This window comes from Cervus elaphus, chromosome 11 (genome assembly GCF_910594005.1).
Source record: "Cervus elaphus chromosome 11, mCerEla1.1, whole genome shotgun sequence".
NCBI classification, from domain to species: domain Eukaryota; kingdom Metazoa; phylum Chordata; class Mammalia; order Artiodactyla; family Cervidae; genus Cervus; species Cervus elaphus.
This window is the reverse complement of record NC_057825.1, coordinates 2,624,392-2,643,783: the sequence shown is the minus strand read 5'-3', so window position 1 is coordinate 2,643,783 and position 19,392 is coordinate 2,624,392. Positions and strand designations below refer to the sequence as shown.

Below are 19,392 nucleotides of genomic sequence, written 5' to 3'. Positions count from 1 at the left end.
GCTGGACGCTGCTCTGGGCGGGGGGAGGGACCTGCAGAGTGACGGAGGCCCGAGCCAGCCCCCACCCCCGGGAGCGGAGGGGCGCGGGGCTGCCTGCAGACGGGGGGGGACAGCCCAGGTCCACGGGCCCCCACGGGAGCGGAGGGGCGCGGGGCTGCCTGCAGACGGGGGGGACAGCCCAGGTCCACGGGCCCCCACGGGAGCGGAGGGGCGCGGAGCTGCCTGCAGACGGGGGGGACAGCCCAGGTCCACGGGCCCCCACGGGAGCGGAGGGGCGCGGGGCTGCCTGCAGACGGGGGGGACAGCCCAGGTCCACGGGCCCCCACGGGAGCGGAGGGGCGCGGGGCTGCCTGCAGACGGGGGGGACAGCCCAGGTCCACGGGCCCCCACGGGAGCGGAGGGGCGCGGGGCTGCCTGCAGACGGGGGGGACAGCCCAGGTCTCTGGCCGAGCGAAGGGGGCCCATCTAACCGGAGCTTCTCCCTTCCGGCCCCTTTCCTGCGGGGAGATGCCTCAGGACTTGACCCCCTTCAGGCCCCTCTTACAGTCCAGGGGCGCGTCTAGGCGGAGGTTTTTACTGGTTCTCACGCATCCCCCCCTCTCCTGGGCCGCATCACCAGCCCCCGCCCCAAGGCCCCCCTCCACCTGGGGATGCACAGCTTCCGGGGGGCGGGCCAGCGGGAAGGCCCAGACAGGTCTTCGCCCAGGAGCCTGGGGGCACGGGGGGAGGGCACCCTTCACCCTGATGATGGTGGGTGGGCGAGGGGTGACCAGACCGTGGGCAGGAGGACCTCTGTGTCCTTGTCCCTGGTTGGGGTGGGGTCTTTCTCCCTCTGTGGCCGCCTCTGCCTGGGAGGAGGGCTTAGTAAGAACGCGTCCTCCAAGCCGTCCACCCAGAGTGGAGGAGTGGGCGCCAGGAAAGGCCAGATGTGCGTTCTCTCTGGGGGGCGGGGGACGGCTCGGGGCGCCTTGGGGCATCCCCCCCAAAGGCCGATTGTTGTCGGGCTCAGTCCTCCAGGCTGTGCTAGTTCCCTCAAGCTGGGTGTGGGCATCGGGCTGGAAGCCTTCCCAGTGCCTCTGTGAACAGAACTGGTGGGGGGTGGGGAGGGTGGTCAGGACCGGAACCCCAACCCCCAACCTCCGCAGACTGAGGTCCCAGCTGAGCCTGGGTGATGTGGGGTCACCCACAGCAGGGGCAGCCAGAGGGAGCCACCGCCTCTGGGATCTCGGCGGGAGGACGGCAGGGTAACTGGGGTCAGCAGATGGCCCTGGCATTCTGGGCGGCTTGGCGGGGCTTTCCGAGGGGAACATCTGGATGGGGAGCCGCGGGTGGGGGTGCTGGCTCTGGAAGATGTAGTTAATTGGCCCCCAGCTCTTAACTGGAGTGGGAAGCCAGCCTCCCCCTGGGCTGTGGCCCCCTGTGTCCCGAGCCTCCCGCAGCACAGGACGCTGGAGAGCTGGAACCAAAGGACCCTCCTGGGGGCAGAGATGGGGGGTCCACGCCCTCACTGGGAAGCTGAGTAGTACGGTGGCGGTAGGAGTGAGGGGCGGAGGCGGGGGCAGCAGCATCTCCTGGTTGCTGGCCTGTCCTTCCTTGGCTCACCACCCCGAGCCCCCGAGCGCCCATGTGTCCTGCTTCCATGGAGACTCAGCACCCTGGCGAGAGGAGGGGAGTCCCACCCCTCCTCTGGCGGACCCCCCGCCCCGCCGGAGGGGTCTCAGTCTTGCTGTTTCTCCCCGGGCAGTGCACCAAGACCTGCGGGGCGGGTGTGCGGATGCGCGACGTGAAGTGCTACCAGGGCACTGACATCGTCCGGGGCTGCGACCCGCTGGTGAAGCCTGTTGGCAGACAAGCCTGTGACCTTCAGGCTTGCCCCACGGAGCCCCCAGGTGAGGACGCAGAGGCGGAGGCCAAGCCGGGGCCTGAGGGATGAGCAGGCAGTCATCCAGGAGGGTCTCTTGGCTCCAGAGACCAAGGCAGGGCGGGGAGCGAAGTCTCTCTCTGGGAGTGGCTGAGTCCAGCTGGGAGCTGCGGGTGGGAAGGGCGGCAGGTGAGATCTGACTGGAGCCTGGGGCCCCCAGGAGCCAGGCCGAGACCCGCCCTTTGCAAAGAGCATCTGGCTTCAGAAGATGGGAGGGCGGCGGTGGGGCAGGGGGCCAGGGCTGGGACAAACTCATCCAGAGCACCTTCAAGCTGGCCACACAGGGGCAGGGTGGTGAGGGCCTGAAGCAGGCTCTGTGGCTCGGGCACCTGGAAGATGCAGGCGGGTCCTAGGCTCCGGGGGGGCACCAGGGCCTGGCAATGAGCTTTATTTTGGACCCACCAAGTGGAAGGGCACCAGTGGGCCTCCTGGAGATGTTCAGGCCTCTGGGGTGAGGTCAGGGCCTCCTCCAAATCCTGGTCCCTGGGTATCTGCCTTCCCTGTGAGCGCTTCACATCACCTGTGGGGTCCTGACGTCCCTGGCAAGGGGTATGAGGGAGGGAGAGCTCCAGGAGGGGAGATGGACGGGGCAGGACCCCCGCCCCGCCCCACCGCTCCCTGACGCGCTGCGGTCCCTTCCCCAGATGACAGCTGCCAGGACCAGCCGGGCACCAACTGCGCCCTGGCCATCAAGGTGAACCTCTGCGGCCACTGGTACTACAGCAAGGCCTGCTGCCGCTCCTGCAGGCCGCCGCACTCCTAGGCCCGGCGGCCGCCCCTCAGAGACCAAGCACCCCGTCCCTGGGGCCGCAGCCGCCCCTTCACGGACACCCTTCCTGCAGGGCGCCCAGCTGTGAAGACGTGACACTGAGCCCCTGCTCTCCCTGGGCAGGAGAGCCCCCCACCCCTGGCGCGCCTGTCGGCACCCCCACCCCGGGACAGAGCTGTGAGGATGGCTCCCCGCCCCCCCAGGGGCCCGGGAGCACGCCGTCTCCCTGCAGGGCCGCAGGCCCAGGAGACAGGCAGGGGCCGCGGGGGAGCCCGGCGCCTCGGGGGACTCCCTGCGGGGCACTCGTAATCTCACGACTTAGCATCGCTCGCCTCCCCGACCGGAAGCTCTTGGCACGAGGGACCCACCGCACTTTACGCCCGGGAGGGGCGTCCTTCTCACGGCCCGAGGCCGCGCTGTCGTCGGGCAGTAATCTCTGTATGTTAATAAAGTGGTTGTATTTATGGTGGCATCGTGGGCTGTCCGGGGCTCTGCCAGGAGGGGTGGGGTGTCTTTCCCGCTCACCGCCCCAGATAGTCTGACGCAGCCTTGTGTGCAGGACTGGGTCTGGGACCAGGTCTGGGGCTGGGTCTGGGACCAGGTCTGGGTCTGGGGCCGGGTCTGGTTCTGAGGCTGGGTCTGGGGCTGGGGCTGGGTCTGGGACCAGGTCTGGGTCTGGGGCTGGGTCTGGTTCTGAGGCTGGGTCTGGGGCTGGGGCTGGGTCTGGGACCAGGCTGGGTCTGGGACCAGGTCTGGGTCTGGGTCTGGGACCAGGTCTGGGTCTGGGGCCGGGTCTGGGACCAGGCTGGGTCTGGGGCCAGGTCTGGTTCTGAGGCTGAGTCTGGGACCAGGTCTGGGGCTGGGGCCGGGTCTGGTTCTGAGGCTGAGTCTGGGGCTGGGACCGGGTCCGGGGCTGGGTCTGGGGCCGGGTCTGGGTCGGGCTGGGGCTGGGGGCACTAGGGCTGGGCTGCAGTGTCTCCCTGAGGAAATGCCAGTCGGGGAGGAAGCAGACAGAAGAGGACAAAAGAGAGGGCGCCTGCAGGGAGGGGCTCAGGGGGCTTTGGACTCAGGTGCTGGAGTCAGAACTGGGCTGTGGGGTCTAGGGGCCCGCGGGGCCCGAGGGGCCTCCAACACCCGCGCCCTGGGGGGAAGCTCCCACCTCCGCCTGTGCTGGGAAGATCATAAGGGGTGAGGCAGGCGGCGGGGCGGGGGGAGGCACAGCGCGGGCCCACGTGGGGAGCTCAGGACACAGCCCTCGTTACTGCTCCTGGGCCTCCTAGAAGAGCCACTTCATCTGGACTGGCGGGTGCCGGGACACTGGCGGGCTTCCCAGAAGAGGTGATGTTTCGGCTGGTCCAGCCGCAGGAGTGACTCTAAAGCCTCCAGGGAGAGGGGTGGGTGTTTATGATGCTGAAAGCACCTTGGTTTGGCCGCAGCGGAGGAGGGAGGGTCTGGCTGTCTGCCGACTGAGGGACAGCGAGCCGGCCCCGGGCACGGATGCCGCGGGGAGGGTCTCCGTCCGGGACAGGAAGCAGCGAGGTGAGCGGCTGTCCGGCTGCTTGGCTGGGATGCAGGGCCTTCTGTCCCCAAACCGGGACCAGAGCAGGGTGGGCCGCAGTGTTTAGGACAGCGTCACAGTTGGGTGAGTGGCCGTGAAGGTGGAGGCCTGTGGGGTGGGCTCCCTCAGGGTCAGCGGCTCGGTTCCAGTGGAGGTGGGATCACGGCAATCCAGGGGCCCAGGGCTCCCTGACATACCCCACCATCACGCCCAGTCACTCCCCGCCTTCCCCCTCCTCCCCACCCCCCAGCACCTATAGTGTGCATTCCGCACCCCACATCCCACATCCCTCATCCCACATCCCGAATCCCGCATCCTGAATCCTGCATCCCGCATCCCGCAGGCCAGGTTCTGTGCCCAGAGCATCCTCTCATCCTCCTCAGAGCCCCGTGAATCCCGTGTCATCACTGCCCATTGTGTGGATGGTAAGACCGAGGCCCACAGAGGTCGGTCACTCGCCCCAGGTGCCACAGCTCCTCTCCCCCAACCCACGCTCCAGGACCTCGGGGTTTCAGGCCAGTGGTTTCCAATCTTTTAAGATGGATACAGCCACCCCAGGAAAGTCAAAACCCAACATGGCTGCGACCAGGACCAGTCCCTCTGGGCAGAGCCTTGACCCCTGGGGCTGGATGGGAAGGAAGGGCCCACTCTGTCTGGGGTTGGGCTGGACGCAGCCCCTGCCAGGAAGCTCAGGAGAGGAATCCCGGGCAGACCAAAGACAGCGGGCGAGGTGTCGGAGAGTTTTATTGGCTCACGATTCTGTCGGGGAGCAGGTAGCTCCCCCAGTCTCCTCAGCGGAGCTGAGGGAGAGCTTGGATGGGTGTGTGCGTGTTGATGATGTCAGATGGATCTAGGAATCTATACAGAGGCCAGAGACCAGACAAGGAAACAGCAGACCGAACAGAACGGCCACGAGAAGTGCCACCTCCGGACCCTTCCCCCACCCCCCTCCCTCCCCACCCCCACCCCAGCCAATACATCAGAAAGAAACTCGTGGGGTCTGACAAGGGAACGGGAAGCTTGGGCATGAATCCATCAGCGAGTCCAAACGGAGGCAGGAGGCGAAGGGAAGACGAGGGGAAAAAAAAATCGAGAATGCCCGAAATAGGACGTCTTCCTAACTCTGCTCACGTCCGGAGTCACAGCTCAGCAGCGCTTCCGAGAGAGCGGGAGCTGTGGTGCCCACGCCGGGGGAAGCCGCTGGCCTTGGAGCTCGTCTTCCGGGAAGCCCGCTTGGCTGGGGGGCTCGGGCTGTCTTCTTGGGCAGACGGGGGCTGCCCTACGGGGGTGTTGGGGGTGCTCCATGGTGGGGCCCAGAGGCAGTGGGGGAGAGAGAGAGAGAGAGAGCGGGCCCAGGAGAGGGCGGGGGCTCTGGGGGCCAGGCTGCAGAGAGAGGAGACAGGGCCTCTGAGCGGGGGGCTGTGTTCCCCACGGCAGGCGCCCCTGGGTCACGGCAGGCATCCCTGGGTTTGGGGCAGCTCTCTGGCTGGGTGGAGGGAGGAGCCGCTGGGCCTGAGGGGGCCTGGTGGGGGCTGAGCTCAGCTGTCCTCACCCGGGGGGCCGGGGGGTCGGGGGCCAGCGCACAGAAGGGCAGCCTGAGGCCTGGCTCCCAGGTCCTCCTGAGACCCGCCAGGTGGGAGGGTGTCTCAGGTCCCATGGGGCATCGGTGGGGCTTTCCGCCTCTGGTGCATGGCTCTGTCCGCCTGGCCACGTCAGGGCTGAGGAGTGGGCTGCGTGTGTTACTTCTGAAGTGGGAGTGTTGGCACACGGCCTCCTCCCCACTCCACCAAAAAGCCAGTTGGGGGCTGCACTTCCCAAGAAACTCCCCCTTTCTCTGGGCATCAGCAGGGAGGCGGGCTCAAGCAGGGTCTCAGCTGCAGTGGAAGCTGGGGTGTGTGGGGATGGCGGGGGGGGCCTCATTCAGGGGGACAGGAGACTTGGCCCCCAAGGCTTGAGCTGCAGGGCCCCAGCCTGGCGGCCGCCACGTCATCCTTAAACAAGTAGGTAACCGAGACCCAGGGAGTCCCCGTCCCCTGGCCCCTTCCTGACGGCAGCCCTGGCATCCGCAGCCCAGCATCCACGCCCCAGAGCCCCGCCTCATTCTGCTGCCCGGGCACCTGGAGGCCCCACCTGCGCCCGCATCACGCCTGCCTCCCTGCAGACCCAGGCCCCGGCGGCTGCTGCCCGGGGCGGCCCCACCGGCCTTCACAGGGTCTGACCCCTTCAGGGAGCCCCGGAGCGCCCGCAACAATGGGCACATGAGGAGCGCCATGTTCGGGGCCCCGGGGCCAGGCGGGGACCCCCCGCCATGGTCTCAGGCCCTGCCGGGGGTGGGGGGCGCACTCAGACGTCGGTGCTGACGCTGCGGCTGCGGGAGAAGGCCTCCCGCATGGCCGACAGGCGGTTGGGGTTGAGCGCCTGCAGCCCCCCGAAGGCCCCGGGCGGCGGCCCCACGTCCTCCTGGCTGATGCTCCTGTAGGCCACGCGCTCCCCCCCGTTGCTGACGCCCTCGTCCTCCGGCTCCTGCAGGAAGAAGGCGGGCGGCTCGGAGCGGGAGCAGCTGCGGCAGAGGGCGCGGGCCTGCGGGGACCTCTGGCTGAAGGAGGTGGAGGCGGCCGGGTAGAGCGCCGGCCCGTTGCTGAGCACCAGGTTGCGGTTGGAGTGCAGCGGGGGCAGGTGTGCGTGCACCGCGAAGTCCGGCTCCTCTTCGTCCTCCTCCGACTCGTCCTTCTTGCAGCAGTAGTACTGCGGGCAGAGGGCCGCCATGACCCCCGGCCCCCCACCACCCTGGCCCCCCGCGCAGGCCCGGGAGGGCGCCGGGACGCCCCCGGCTCAGATGCCCGTGTCCCCACCACGACCACGGAGGGGAGCGCGAGACCCAGGCGCCCCGAACTCCTGGGGTCCCTAAATGAGGGGTTCTCGCATTTCACCCCTTCCCTGGTGGCTCGGCTGCTAAAGAATCCGCCTGCAATGCAGGAGACCTGGGTTGGGAAGATCCCCTGGAGAAGGGAAAGGCTACCCCCTCCAGTATTCTGGCCTGGAGAATTCCAGGGACTGTACAGTCCATGGGGTCGCAAACAGCCGAACACGACTGAGCGACTTCCACTCACTTTCGCTCATTTCGCCCCACAGCAACCACGGGGCAGGGGCAGCGACCACGTCCAGTCTGCAGGCGGGGACACTGAGGCCCGGGGGGCGGGGTTCAGGCAGCCTGAGGGCGGCAGAGCTGGAGTCTGGCCCCAGTCTAGCTCGAGGGGGCCGGGCTGCACTGTCTTGCCCTGCACACCCGGCTTCTCCTCTCACGAAGACACGGGGCCCAGGACAGCCGTCGAGGGTGGGCAGGGCAGGGGGGACCCAGCTCGAGGGCTCACCACTGCGCCCCGCCTGGCAGCTGTGTGGCGTCAGCTAAGGCCCTCACCCTCTCTGACCCTCAGCAGCCTTGCCTCGCAGGGCGTCTGGGACGCTACCACCGAGCCCTCACACGCGGAGGCTGGGCAGGGCTGGTTGCCTTGCACCTTCTTGGAGGCCTCGCCCTGGGCGGGAGCTCCCGCCCTCTGCAGGGTCCCACCCTGGGCTCCCCTCCACCCCCCACGCTCCCGAGTACCTGGAGCCGGCAGTAGCACAGAACCGCGATGATGCAGAGCAGAATCACAGTCGCCAAGATGCCCCCGGTGATGACCACTGTCCCGGCTGTCATCCGCCCCCTTCTCCATCAACAGCCTGCAACACACGCCACCACCTTCACTGCCAGCTCATCGCAGAAGGAGCCTGTTCTAGGTTAAGACGCTAAGCAAGAGCTCTAAAAGGGAAAACAAACCCCCAGGGCCGGCAGGAGGCAGGGGCTTGGGGCGGGCTGGGAGAGCACCCCCTGCCCCATACAGCACTTCCCACGTCTGCAGGAGGGGATGCTAGCAGCACACAGCCTTGCTCCTGGGGTTCCGCGAAGGCTTCGTGAGCCTCTGCGTGAGCGCTCCGCCGAGCACACTTGCACTTGGGCGGGTAGCTCGGGCACACGTGTGTGCGTGCGTGCTCAGCTGCTTCAGTCCTGTCCGACTCTTTGTGACCGACCCCATGGGCTCTAGCCGCCAGTGTCCTCTGTCCATGGGATTATCCATGCAAGAATACTGGAGTGGGTTGCCATTTCCTCCTCCAGGGCATCTTCCCAATCCAGGGATCGAACTGGTGTCTCTGACATCTCCTGCATCGGGAGGCAGGTTCTTTACCACTAGCGCCACCTGGGAAGCCTGGGCGACCAGCTCATGCGTTTAAAAATTGACCCCAATGCAATCAGGCTGAATGTACGGTTTTGTAACCTGCTTTATCACCTATTCCGGCTCATCCTTAGTTTTCCTTATCGTTAAATTTTCTTCTGCAACGTAATTTTGAACCATATTCCACTTTATAACATAAACAATCCCTTTCCTTTAAAATATCAAATTACACATCACAGAAAATTTACCATCTTAACCATTTTAAAAAGTCTAGGTCAGTAGTGTTAAGTGTATTCAAACTGTCTGCAACCGATTTTCAAAAGTTTTTCATCTTTCAAAACTGAAAATCAGCTCCCTTTTGATATTGAGGCTGTTGACATTAAACAATTCTTAAGGGACCTCCCTGGTGGCCCAGCGGTTGACTCCACGCTGCCATGCAGGGGTCTAGGGCTTGGTGATGAGTCTGCCTGCAATGCAGGAGACCTGGCTTCAATTCCTGGGTTGGGAAGAAGCTCTGGAGAAGGACACAGCAACCCACTCCAGTATTCTTGCCTTGAGAATCCCCAAGGACAGAGGAGCCTGGCGGGCTACAGTCTATAGGGTGGCAAAGAGTCGGACACGACGAAAGCAACCTAACACGCACGTCGTGTAAATATTCCCGCTGTGGCCCATTCCAGGTGACCAAGGCTTAACAAGGGGCTTTGCTGAGTACACCTTGTCTCAACCTCCCAATCCCTTCCATTCCCCTCACCCCGGGAAATCGCATGGCAGGGGTAACTGAGTCCATTAAAGGAAATCCCAGAGCATATCAGTTCATTTATAAACACTTCCGTGCAGAGTCTGACAGGTGAGGACCTTTAACAAGCCTCCACTCAGCTCCATGACGCTTTTCCACAGTTGGCTTGTTCAAATCCAGACCCAGTTGAGTTTGGCCCTTTTGACTGTCGTTTCCCTTCATCCCCCTCCCTGCAGGTTGCTTACAGAAGAAACTGGGTCATTGATCTCACAGAATTTTCCATGTACGAGAGCTGGCTTGCAGTTCCTCCAGCAGCATTTCACGCGTTCCTCTGTCATGCTTCTGCCCTCTAAATTGGCTTCCCACCACATCACTTTTAGGGCCCCAGGACCGCTGTTCCTCTTGTCGTGATGTTAAGATGAGCCCGCGTGTTCAGCTGCTGTTAGCCCAGGCCTCCCCGCCAGCTCCCCCTCATTCTCTCAGCAGCGGCCGGGAATCCCTGCCTGGATCTGTTGTTTCATTAGGCGCTGCAGACAGAGACTGCTCGGACGCTATCACTTGTTCTGCGCGTATCAGCTCCGACTCTTCTCTAAAGAGTTTTCCCTGTTACGCAGCCGGTAATATTAACAGACTGTCTGCAGAGGAAAAGCATAGATGCTCAGCTTGTAAATTTTCCAGTTTTCAGAACAAGCTGGCACCCCATGAGGGCTGTGGTTGTTTTACAGCATCATCTTGTTCTCACTGATTTATACATATTTGATGTGTTTCAATGCACTGCAGCCGCTATTCTTTTCGATGTTTAAGTGATCTCCCTGGGACCAGGGGTTTGGCCTCCACGTTGACTGCAGTGTCACTTTGATGGTGGTGGTTTAGTCACTGAGTCTTATTCGACTCTTTTGCGACCCCGTGGACTGTAGCCCGCCAGGCTCCTCTGTCCATGGAATTCTCTAGGCAAGAATACTGGAGTGGGTTGCCTTTCCCTTCTCCAGGGGTTCTTCCCCACCCAGGAATCAAACCTGGGTCTCCTGCATTGCAGGCAGATTCTTTACCAACTGAGCCACCAGGGAAGCCCCAAAGTCAGTTTAATGGGACCCCACTAATCCTCGATGGCATGTTGCTTTTAGGCATAAAATGTCCCAGTTCTTCTTGCTGCAGTCCTGGGATGCTCAGCTCTCTTGCTGGGAAGTGGTTCTAGAGACCACAGTCTGGGCCCTAGAGGAGCTAGTTGCTTCTGGCTTTGCCATGGTTCTGGGCTTTTTCAGTGGCCAGATATAGGAAAGACTTTTCTTTTAAGGGAGAGAAAAATGAACATGAGTTTATACTGATATTTCCACTTAAAATTAGAGATGAAAGGGTTTTTCCATGTTAAAAATGTGATGTCTATGTGACTTTTACAGTGCAAGTTTTATTTCCTCATAACATACACTTCATCACTTACTTGCTTTTTCCCATTTAAAAGTTTCCTTACCAAAGTTTTTACTAACAAGACTACTGAATGGAATTTGATATTTGTTATTCTTTTTGTTTTTGTGCCCTTAGGGATGTGAAGTAAAAAGACTGTTTCGAAGTCACTTAAAATAATTCTTAGGATGCTTTTTTCCCCCCACTACCTCGATATTTAGGTTCATTTATTTCATTTAGTTTTTACTGTCTTAAAAAGAAAAACACACTGATTTAGCTTAGCTTTTTTTTTTTTTAAAGGTGGTTTTAGTATTTTAAAGTCTTTACTGCATTTGTCACAATATTGCTGCTATTTCTTTTGGTTTTTTGGCTGTGAGGCACACGGGGTCTTAGCTCCCTGACCAGGGATGGAACATGAACCCCCTGCATTGGAAAGTGAAAGTGTCAGTCGCTCAGTCATCTCCGACTCTTTGGCAACCTCATGGACTGTAGCCCACCAGGCTCCTCTGTCCACGGGATTCTCCAGGCAAGAACACTGGAGTGGGTTGCCATGCCCTCCTCCAGGGGATCTTCCCAACCCAGGGATCAAACCCGCGTCTCCTGCACTGCAGGCGGATTCATCACCATCTGAGCCCCCAGGGAAGCCCCTGCCTGCACTGGAAGGTGAGGTCTTAATTAACCACTGGGCCTCCAGGGAGTCACCAGTCCACTTTGTTCACTGCAGAAAACATTTGGCTCCAAAGTCAAAAGCATAAAACCAGGTGCATTCAGAGAGGTCCTGCTTCCTCCCTGCTCTGCCCCGAACTGACAGTTTCACTGAGCTCTGGGTTTGCCCTTCCGTGGCTTCTTTCCAAAAAGGTAAGCAAATACAGATTTCTGTCCCTGTCCTAAGCGAACGTGACATTCTGTCTGCACCCTCCACACCTTCGCTGGTTACGCAGACATCTCTCCCCAGATGCCCAGGTTCTCCTAGACGAGAGACTGTCCACAGGGACCCCTGTCACAGGCCCCGCCGCATGGAGGGGCCCCGCTCGCTCAGCCAGGCCCCGTGGGCCAGGAGCTGCATTACATCCCAGGTTCCTGGGAACGCGCAGTGAAGAGTTTTGTGGTGTGCACGTTTCTAAAGTTGCTGATAAGCCTTGCCAAAGACTTGCTGGAATTTGGGCTGATTTTCCTTCTTCCAGGAATGTGTGAGAAGAACTGACAGACGGGGCTTTCGTCGGGAGACTCAGGGGGTCTGGCAGGCGGAGGGTCAGGGGTGGGGGGACCTGAGCCCCGCGTGGCGAGGCTGGAGGCTCAGGGGGTCCCCGCAGGCTAGTCTGCAGGGTCAGGGAGCCTGGCGGGGAGGGGCTGGGCAGGGGTCCCGCAGACCCCGGTCCACAGAGGAGGGCGTGGACGTGTCTGTGGGGTCGGGCCCAGCCAGCACTGTGTGCCAGAGGCCACGCGGAGAGGGGACCCCAGACTCCGAGCAGACAGTCAGAGGGACAGAAAGGTAGATCCAGACAGGCCCGGAGCAGCGAGACAAGACCCAGATTCACAGACAGCTCCAAACTCAGACAGACAGAAGTGTAGACAGGCAGGTCCAGACAGCTGGGCCCACGGGGCCCGGTCAGGAAGACACAGCACAGGCCACACAGACGAAGCAGCAGCCCCAGGGACCCCTGCATTCCTGGGCACCCTGCCGGGCAGCTCCGACCTCCCTTGGCCCCCAGGGGGGCTGAGGCCAGCTGGCCCACCAGCCCTGCCAAGGGTGCAGGCCGACCGGGGCCTGATCCAGGGAGCTGGTTGTGCAGAGGCGGCGGCCAGCGGGGGATGCTGGCCAGGGGCCAGGCCTGTTGTCCAGATGCACTGCACGCCCTTCACGGAGGTGAGGCAAAGCGAAGCAGGCGGCTGCCGGCGAAGCGCCGGGCCCCATGTGCCCCCACGCTGCCCTCCGGCGACTCACAGGGACACCACGGCTCATCTCAGCCTGACCCTGGGGTGGCCAGAGAGTGGGCAGTGGATGGGACACTGGCAGCCCTCCCTGGCCTCCCCCAGGGGCGGTGGGGGGGCAGCACAGGCATTGGGACCCCGAATTTGCAGATGAAGAGACTGAGGTTCAGAGTTGGCCAAGGTCAGTCCCACTGGCTGAGCCAAAGCCCAGCCCCCACGCGAAGCATGCGTGTCGTTCCGTTAACGGGCCCATCACAGCTGAAGGCCATGTGGGACCCACCGCCTGCCGCAGGGAGCCCAGGGTCTCCCGGGCCCAGAGGGTCCCGCAGCCTCGTGCGCACTGCTGCTGCCCCTCTGGACACCGCTTGCCAGGGACAGGGTGGGAAGGACTCACCCCACCCCAGCTGGGCCGGCCCTCTTCTCTCTCCCAGGAAACGGAACCGGGGCCTGGAGACTGGCCAGTCCCCACTCCCTGACCCTCGGTGGGTGCCCAGACTGCAGCAGGGCAGCCTGGGTGTGGAGCCAGAGGAGCCGGGCCGCGGGAGGACAGGACAGAGAGGCGGCTGTGGGCCCGGGGTACAGGGTCCCAACCCTCCCTGGGGTCTGCGGGGCAACTCGCTGAGAACACGCCGCCTTGTGTGTGTCTCTGCTACTTGCATCCCGGAAAGCTCACCATGGTCCTGTCTCACGGATAAGGGGACTCGCCGGCCAGGGGAGAGGTTGGGGAGGCAGGACAGGAGGGAAGCCGGACCCCGCCCCGGCAGGCAAGCTGCTCCCCGTGTGGCCCTGTCTCCTGCCAGTTGCAAGGACAGGGCTCCAATTGCTTCCTTTTCTCTGGGCCTCAGTCTCCTCCTCTGCAGAATGGGAGCGCACGGGAGGATTCCGCCAGAAGGCAGGTGTGCTGCGCTCGGACACACCTCCCTCTCTGCATCTAAACCTTCCACCGGGTCCCCGAGGGTGTGGCCACGCAGTCCCCTCCGGGTCTGAGACACAGATGGCCCCTCGGTCTTCCTGGCTCTGGGAGGGAGGCCTCCAGCGGCGGGCAGCCTGGTGGCCTGATGGGAGGGTGCCCTCACAGGCCGGGCGCCAGGGCTGTCAGCAGCCACGGCTCTGACACCCCCGCCCTGTCCAGCTGGAGCGCCTCAGCCTCACTCTGCAGACACGGGCATGCCAAGGGGCAGCAACGCCCGAGCTGGGCGCCGGTCCCAGGCCCAGGCCCGGCAGCAGGCACCCACGCGCACCCCTGGCAGCTTCGCTTACACCCCAGCCTGACATCAGCCCCCGAGAGTGACGTGGCTTCCTGGCCCCCACCCTCCAGCCGCCCCTCCGCCTTACCTGGCCCCACCCCAAGGGCGCTCTTCTCTCTGCCTCTGCAGGCTTTGGCCTGCCATCAGTGCCCAGAACACGCCTCCTCCTCCAGGAAGCCTTCCTGGACTTCTTAAAGCAACTCACAGAACCCTGGAGTGCCCGTTGCTGCAAGGACCATGTCCCACCCTCTGCTTAACGGGGGCGGTAGGAGGAGACTGAGGCCAGCGCAGGGGTAGTGACGGGGTGGGGGGGGGGACACGCGTGACCTCACACAGCAAGTCAGTGGAAGAACGGCAGCCAGAGGCCCTTTCCCCAAGGCCCAGGCCTTGCTGAGCTGTTGCTTTCCGGCTCTCCTTCCTGTGCCGGGGACTCTGCCCAGCGGGACACCGAGGTGAGCGGTCTGAGGGGCCCTTGGCCTGCCCATGAGGGTGGGTGGGCAGGTGGGGGAGTGCCCTGCCGTCTGCTCACTGGGAACCTGGGTCACAGGCCGCCCCCTGGGCCTTGGTGTCCTCTGCAGTCTCCTCTGTACTGTAGGTACAGAAGGAGGTAGAGAACCGACTCCGTCAGCTCTGGACTTCAAGCACCTACCTAGGTGTGCGTCCTTAACCAGCCCTGCCCGTGAGGGGTCCGGATAACTGAGATGCACGACACAATTTCAGGACACGAATGTGAAAACGTGGAGCTGCTGATCCAAGCAATGCATCAGGATGCAAACCCCCTACACACTTGACACAGTTGCCCGGGAGCTTAGAGGGAAACTGGGCTGACCCAGCGTCTCCCTGACACCTGCGTCCTGCGAATGGCTGAGTGCCCCAGAGACCAGCCAACTGCTTTAGGGTTCAGGGGGTGCTATTGTGTTGGGGAACCGTGGGGGGCTTCCTGGAGGAGGAGGCTTCCGAGCTGTCCCGGAAGGATGGCTATCTGATGGGCCGGGCTGGGAGAGGAAGGCAAGGGACAGTGAGGGGCCCCGGGTCCAGTGACAGCTTGGGGGAGCCGCCAGCCCCCGCCCCCACCCCAATCTCCGCGCACCGCCTGCCCGCCCGCCAAGACGATTTGGCCAGGATTGCGCTGAATTGTTAATCTGCCCCCTGGGACCATAAACGGTTTTAAAGCTTTATAAACAGCTTTGCTTCCCTGTCCCGCCCCTGGCTTTTACAGGGACAAGCTGAGAGGGGGGTGCCCCCTCTGGGCACCCCCAGCCCCGGAGTCTGTGGAGGGGGGCTGGGCAGGCCTCGGCCCCCTCCCCACAGCCCCAGTCTCCGGGGAGCCGCCGCTGTGCGCGCTCTGGTTGTCTCCTGCGGGCGTGAGACGGACGAGTGGAGGTGGGAGCAGGAAACACCTGTCGGGGGAGCCAGACGCTGGCCCACCTGCCCCCTGCCCCCTGCCCCGGAGCCCCTCCCCTGGCAGAAGCCCCCACGTGGCCGCCATCTGGACCACGAGGCCCGCCCCGTTTCAGACCCTCCAATTCTTCTCTGTTCCTCTAGCTCCGTCCCACCCCTCCCTGCCCTGAAGACCAAGGACTGAGCCTCCTCAGTCTGTCTTGTAGGCAAACATCCCCCCTCCCCGCCCGCCAGGCCCTGCCTTCTGTGCCTCCTGAAGGCTCAGTCTGCGCTTTCAGGAGCCAAGGAGAAACCCAGCCCTGCACCCTCTGCATTGGCGGGGCCTCCGGCTCAACCCGCCCAGCCACTTCTGGGACCAGACCCTGGGCAGCCTGCAGAGGCCCAAGCCTCAGCGGGTCTAAGTGGGGCCCTGGATCCGCCTGCTTCGCTAGCAGCATCGGACCAAGCAGTGGTGATGCTCCTGCTCCTTTCTAGACCGGGAGCCAGGGCTGGGGCGGCGGGCAGAGGGCAGGGCGAGGCCAGGGACCCGGGTCTGCTGCTCCCGCCAGCCTCTCCCCACCCTGGTGTCTGGCTGACGGCTTTCCCTCCGCAGCATCTGTCTGGTTCCTGGGAACCCAAGGGCCCCGTCGTCCACGAGCGGGAGCGGCCGGAGTTCCTGTCTAGACCTCCTCCACATTTGGTCCTAATTTCACGCTCCGCGGGCTCCCAGATTCCTGCGTTTGGTAATAAATAGACGGCGAAGCGCTCCGCATCGCTGCGGCTGGTCTCCGAGATATTACCCAGAGCCTGACTGGGGTGGGGGGGGGGGGCGGTGGCGGGAGCAGCCTGGAGCCTGGAGAGGCTGTGCCCAACCGCACCTGGAGCGGCCCCCCGCCCCGCCAAGCTCCATCCTCAGCCAGATCAGCCCAGCCCAGCCCAGAGAGCACCCGGGCCAGCCGGGCACTGGGATCTAGTGAGCCGGGCCTGTGCCCACCCTGGGTCCCAAGGCCTGAGGATGCCTGCAGCAGCGGGCCTTGGTACCGCCAGGTGGGTTGGGGCTGGGTTACTGGTGTCCAGAAAATGCTGTGGACGCCTCGGGCTGGTCCGCTTTGCAGTCTGCACTTCTCCAGGGACCCCAGAAAGAGAACAGGGGCTGTCTCATTTTGCCAGCCATTTCTGGGGTTCACGAACATCCAGAAGCTCTCCCCGCAGCCCCCTGGGGGTGAGCAACGCAAGAGCAGGGCCCTGCCTGCGGTCCATGGCTCTGCTGCCCAGCCCAGAGCAGGGCGCCCGGCAGGGACTCAGGGGCACCGACTGTGTACAAAAGACTTGCCAGGGTCCTCGAGCTTCTGAAGGAGGAGCCAGAATTTCCCAGTGGGACCCCAGCAGAGCTCCGGAGTGGGGTTGGGAGGGAGACTGGGGTGCCATGAGGAGCCGCAGCTCCCCACTTCTCCGGGCCTCAGCTCAGCAATGTCAGGCCTCAGGAGGACATCAGTGACCACCACACCCGCGTGTTGATCTCATTTCACCCCGCAGCTCCCCCAGGGTGCACCGCGGGGCACCCCCCACTCCCGGGCCACGGGGGAAGCAGGGCTCAGACCATTCTCTCTGCACAATCACCCCACTCACATTTCCCAGGGGTCCACTGAGGCTGGAGGAGTGAGTCAACCCACCATGAAAGAGGAAAACCCAATCAGATGGACACCCCATTTCTGTGGCCCTGTCTGCCCTGCTTGGGGATACAGCTGGAGCTGAGGAGAGAAGCCCGAGGCTCTGTGGTCTGGGAGGAGAGGCTTCGGGGCGGACCCCAGGGCCTGGTGGCTGGGGAACTGGGGGGAGCAGGGATTTGCCACACCTGAGTGGGCCGGGCGTCCCGGCTTCCCCACCACTTGGGCACCCCCAGCTGGGTGGCCTTCCTGCCCCCTCTGGCCTGGTCCCCAGGCGGGTGCTGTCCCCAGGGAGCAGCAGGAGGAGCCCCTCCTGGCCTCCGTTAAGGAGCTCGGCCAACGCTGCCCGGGGTCTCCCTGGCCGTTTGGGACAGTGGGCGGCGCTGGGGGAGAGGCCTGGCCCAGAGGGTCCTCTTGTGAGGCCGGCGTTCAGAACCCACTGCAAAATTAAAGCCTGAGTTGTGGCCACTGCTGTCCAGCCTGGAGGCCCTGCCTCCCCCACTGCCTGGCTCGTCCAGAGGAGCAGGAACTCGGGGTGCATGCGCTGTGGACTGCGGTCAAAGGAAGCCGGAGCCTGGCTCCCTGGGGGCCGGCCCAGGGGTGCAGGAGGCTGTGAACACCTCACCGCCTGCTCACCGTGACGACGGGTGGCTGTGCTCGGCGGGGAGCCTGGCTCAGGGTCACCCCGACGTCTGCTCAGAGTGAGGGCCACAGGCCAGCGACCCTGAACTGTGTCTCTGGGCCCCCAGGTGGCGGTGGGAATGGGGTGGGAGCGGGGAGGCGGGCGAGGCCCCCAGCTGCTGGACGTTGAGCTCAGCAGCGCCCAGACCTCACCGGACTGCCCTTCTCGTGGTCTGAGAGAGTCTGCACGCTGTGGAGGCGCTCACAGTTCAGGCCCATCTCTCTGCGGGCCCCTCAGCTGTTGAGGTCAGCAACGCCAACACAGCAGAGAGGCTGCAGGGGCATCCCAGGACCTGGCATTCCTGCCCACGCTGCCGCCCTGGGGCCCCTGAACCTGAGTCTGGGCAGGTCCTGGCCTCCCTCCAACACCCTGGGCGGCTCCCCAGGGCCTCACAATAGCAGTAAGCACACGGTCCTATCCTGAACACCTCCTCTGTGCCAGGCAGGGCACCACACTCCTGATCAGCATCTTGAATCCCTAGGAGGGTGTGAGCAGGGTCGTCATGGTCCCCTTCTGCCAACAAGGAAACACAGACAGACACAGCTCACACGATTAGAGGTGGGGAGCGGGGCGGAGCCTGGGCACGCAGCCCTGGGTCGGCATCTTGTCTGGTCACCCCTGCTCCCAGCCCTCCCCTGCTTGCCTATGGGTGGCGGGGCGCACGTGTCTCCCGGTCCCCCGCTGAATGGAAGCCCCTTGAAGGCAGGGACCTGGGGGGCCTTGGCTCCGTACTCCACTTGCCACCGGTGGGCAGGGCTGCCCAAGGACACAGCGATGGCTCCACGCGGCAGGCGGACTGAACTGTCAGGGGCCGTTTGGCACGGCCTGGCTGAGCGGGCCCTGAAAGTGGGAAAGTGAGGGATGGGGTCTCGGCCCTGCGGCTCCCAGCTCCGGCATGGCTGCCCCCAGTGTGTCCTGGGGAGGTGGAGTGGACGGTACACACGGTGGGTGCTGCAGGCCAGGTCAGGGCGTGGAGGGCGGGGGTCCCGGTCAGGAGAAAGGCATTAGGGTGCACCATTCAGGGGCTTTCTAGGAGGGCGGTTTGAGACCCTTGAGGGAAGCCCAGCTCAGCGGCAGGCTTTTCCTATCCGTTAAAATAACCATGTGCAGAAGCTGGGTTTGCAAAACCCCTTTCTGCTGCTTGACAACTTTCTTCTTTTTACCTTCCTCGTCTAAGACCTGGGCACAGCCCCCGGAACCAGCTTAGAGCTGGGGACCTGTGCAGGAGGGCGTCCAGGCCAGGGCTCCTGGGACCGCCAGAGCCCCACTTACTAAGCACGTACGAAAGCTGGGCGCTGGGCAAGGGCTCTGCCTGCCGTGTTTCACTTCGCCCTCACAGGAACCCTTAGCACGGGTAAGGAACAGACGCGGGGTGTCTGGGTCTGCCCGGGGCACAAGCAGGACCCGATTCGGCCTTGGCCCAGGACTGCGGCTCAGCCCTGGGATCCATAAAACCCTACGAGCGTTTGGTAAAATCCTTGTGACTCAGCCAGACCCTGGGGGGCAACAGAGGCTCAGAGACTTGGCAGGGACGCACCTGTCCCCGGTGACCCAGGACTGCCCGCCCGCGGCAGGCTGGGCTCCCGCCCCCACAGCCGCATGGCTGTCCCGGGCACGGCAGTGTGGGCTTTCAGGGCCGGCCACTGCCCAGGCCTGAGGGGGCCACAGTGACATGACCCCCACGGCCGCCAGATCACTGAGGCATCCAAGTGAGCTGGCCACCCCCACCTGCATGAGCCTCCCACCCACACCGCGGCCGCTCCCGGCCACTTGCCTGTCTACTCCTTTGACACGTCTGTTGTCTATTATGTGCTGGCGCCGACCCCAACTTCTGAGACCTCCCCTCTCCGTGAGGGGCCCATGGAAGCCCAAGGGTCGACAGAGCAGT

At 63.7% G+C, this 19,392-nt stretch overlaps 2 protein-coding genes across 7 annotated transcripts in view; one reads left to right on the top strand and one right to left on the bottom strand.

Moving 5' to 3' along the window:
* The window catches only part of ADAMTSL2 (ADAMTS like 2), a 35,880-nt gene extending 32,718 nt beyond the window's left edge, over positions 1 to 3,162 (top strand). For all 6 annotated transcript variants that reach the window (XM_043916383.1, XM_043916386.1, XM_043916382.1 and 3 more), the window contains 2 exons: positions 1,745 to 1,889; positions 2,566 to 3,162. In XM_043916383.1, the coding sequence (XP_043772318.1) occupies positions 1,745 to 1,889; positions 2,566 to 2,684 (264 nt within the window). In that variant the 3' untranslated portion in view covers positions 2,685 to 3,162. The remainder of the gene's footprint in view (positions 1 to 1,744; positions 1,890 to 2,565) is intronic.
* Positions 3,163 to 4,974: 1,812 nt separating this feature from the next.
* The window catches only part of FAM163B (family with sequence similarity 163 member B), a 29,334-nt gene continuing 14,916 nt past the window's right edge, over positions 4,975 to 19,392 (bottom strand). The window contains exons 2-3 of the mRNA XM_043916473.1: positions 7,853 to 7,968; positions 4,975 to 6,993 (exon numbers count right to left, since the gene is read on the bottom strand). Coding sequence (XP_043772408.1) covers positions 6,592 to 6,993; positions 7,853 to 7,945 — 495 coding nt within the window. The 5' untranslated portion in view covers positions 7,946 to 7,968 and the 3' untranslated portion in view covers positions 4,975 to 6,591. The remainder of the gene's footprint in view (positions 6,994 to 7,852; positions 7,969 to 19,392) is intronic.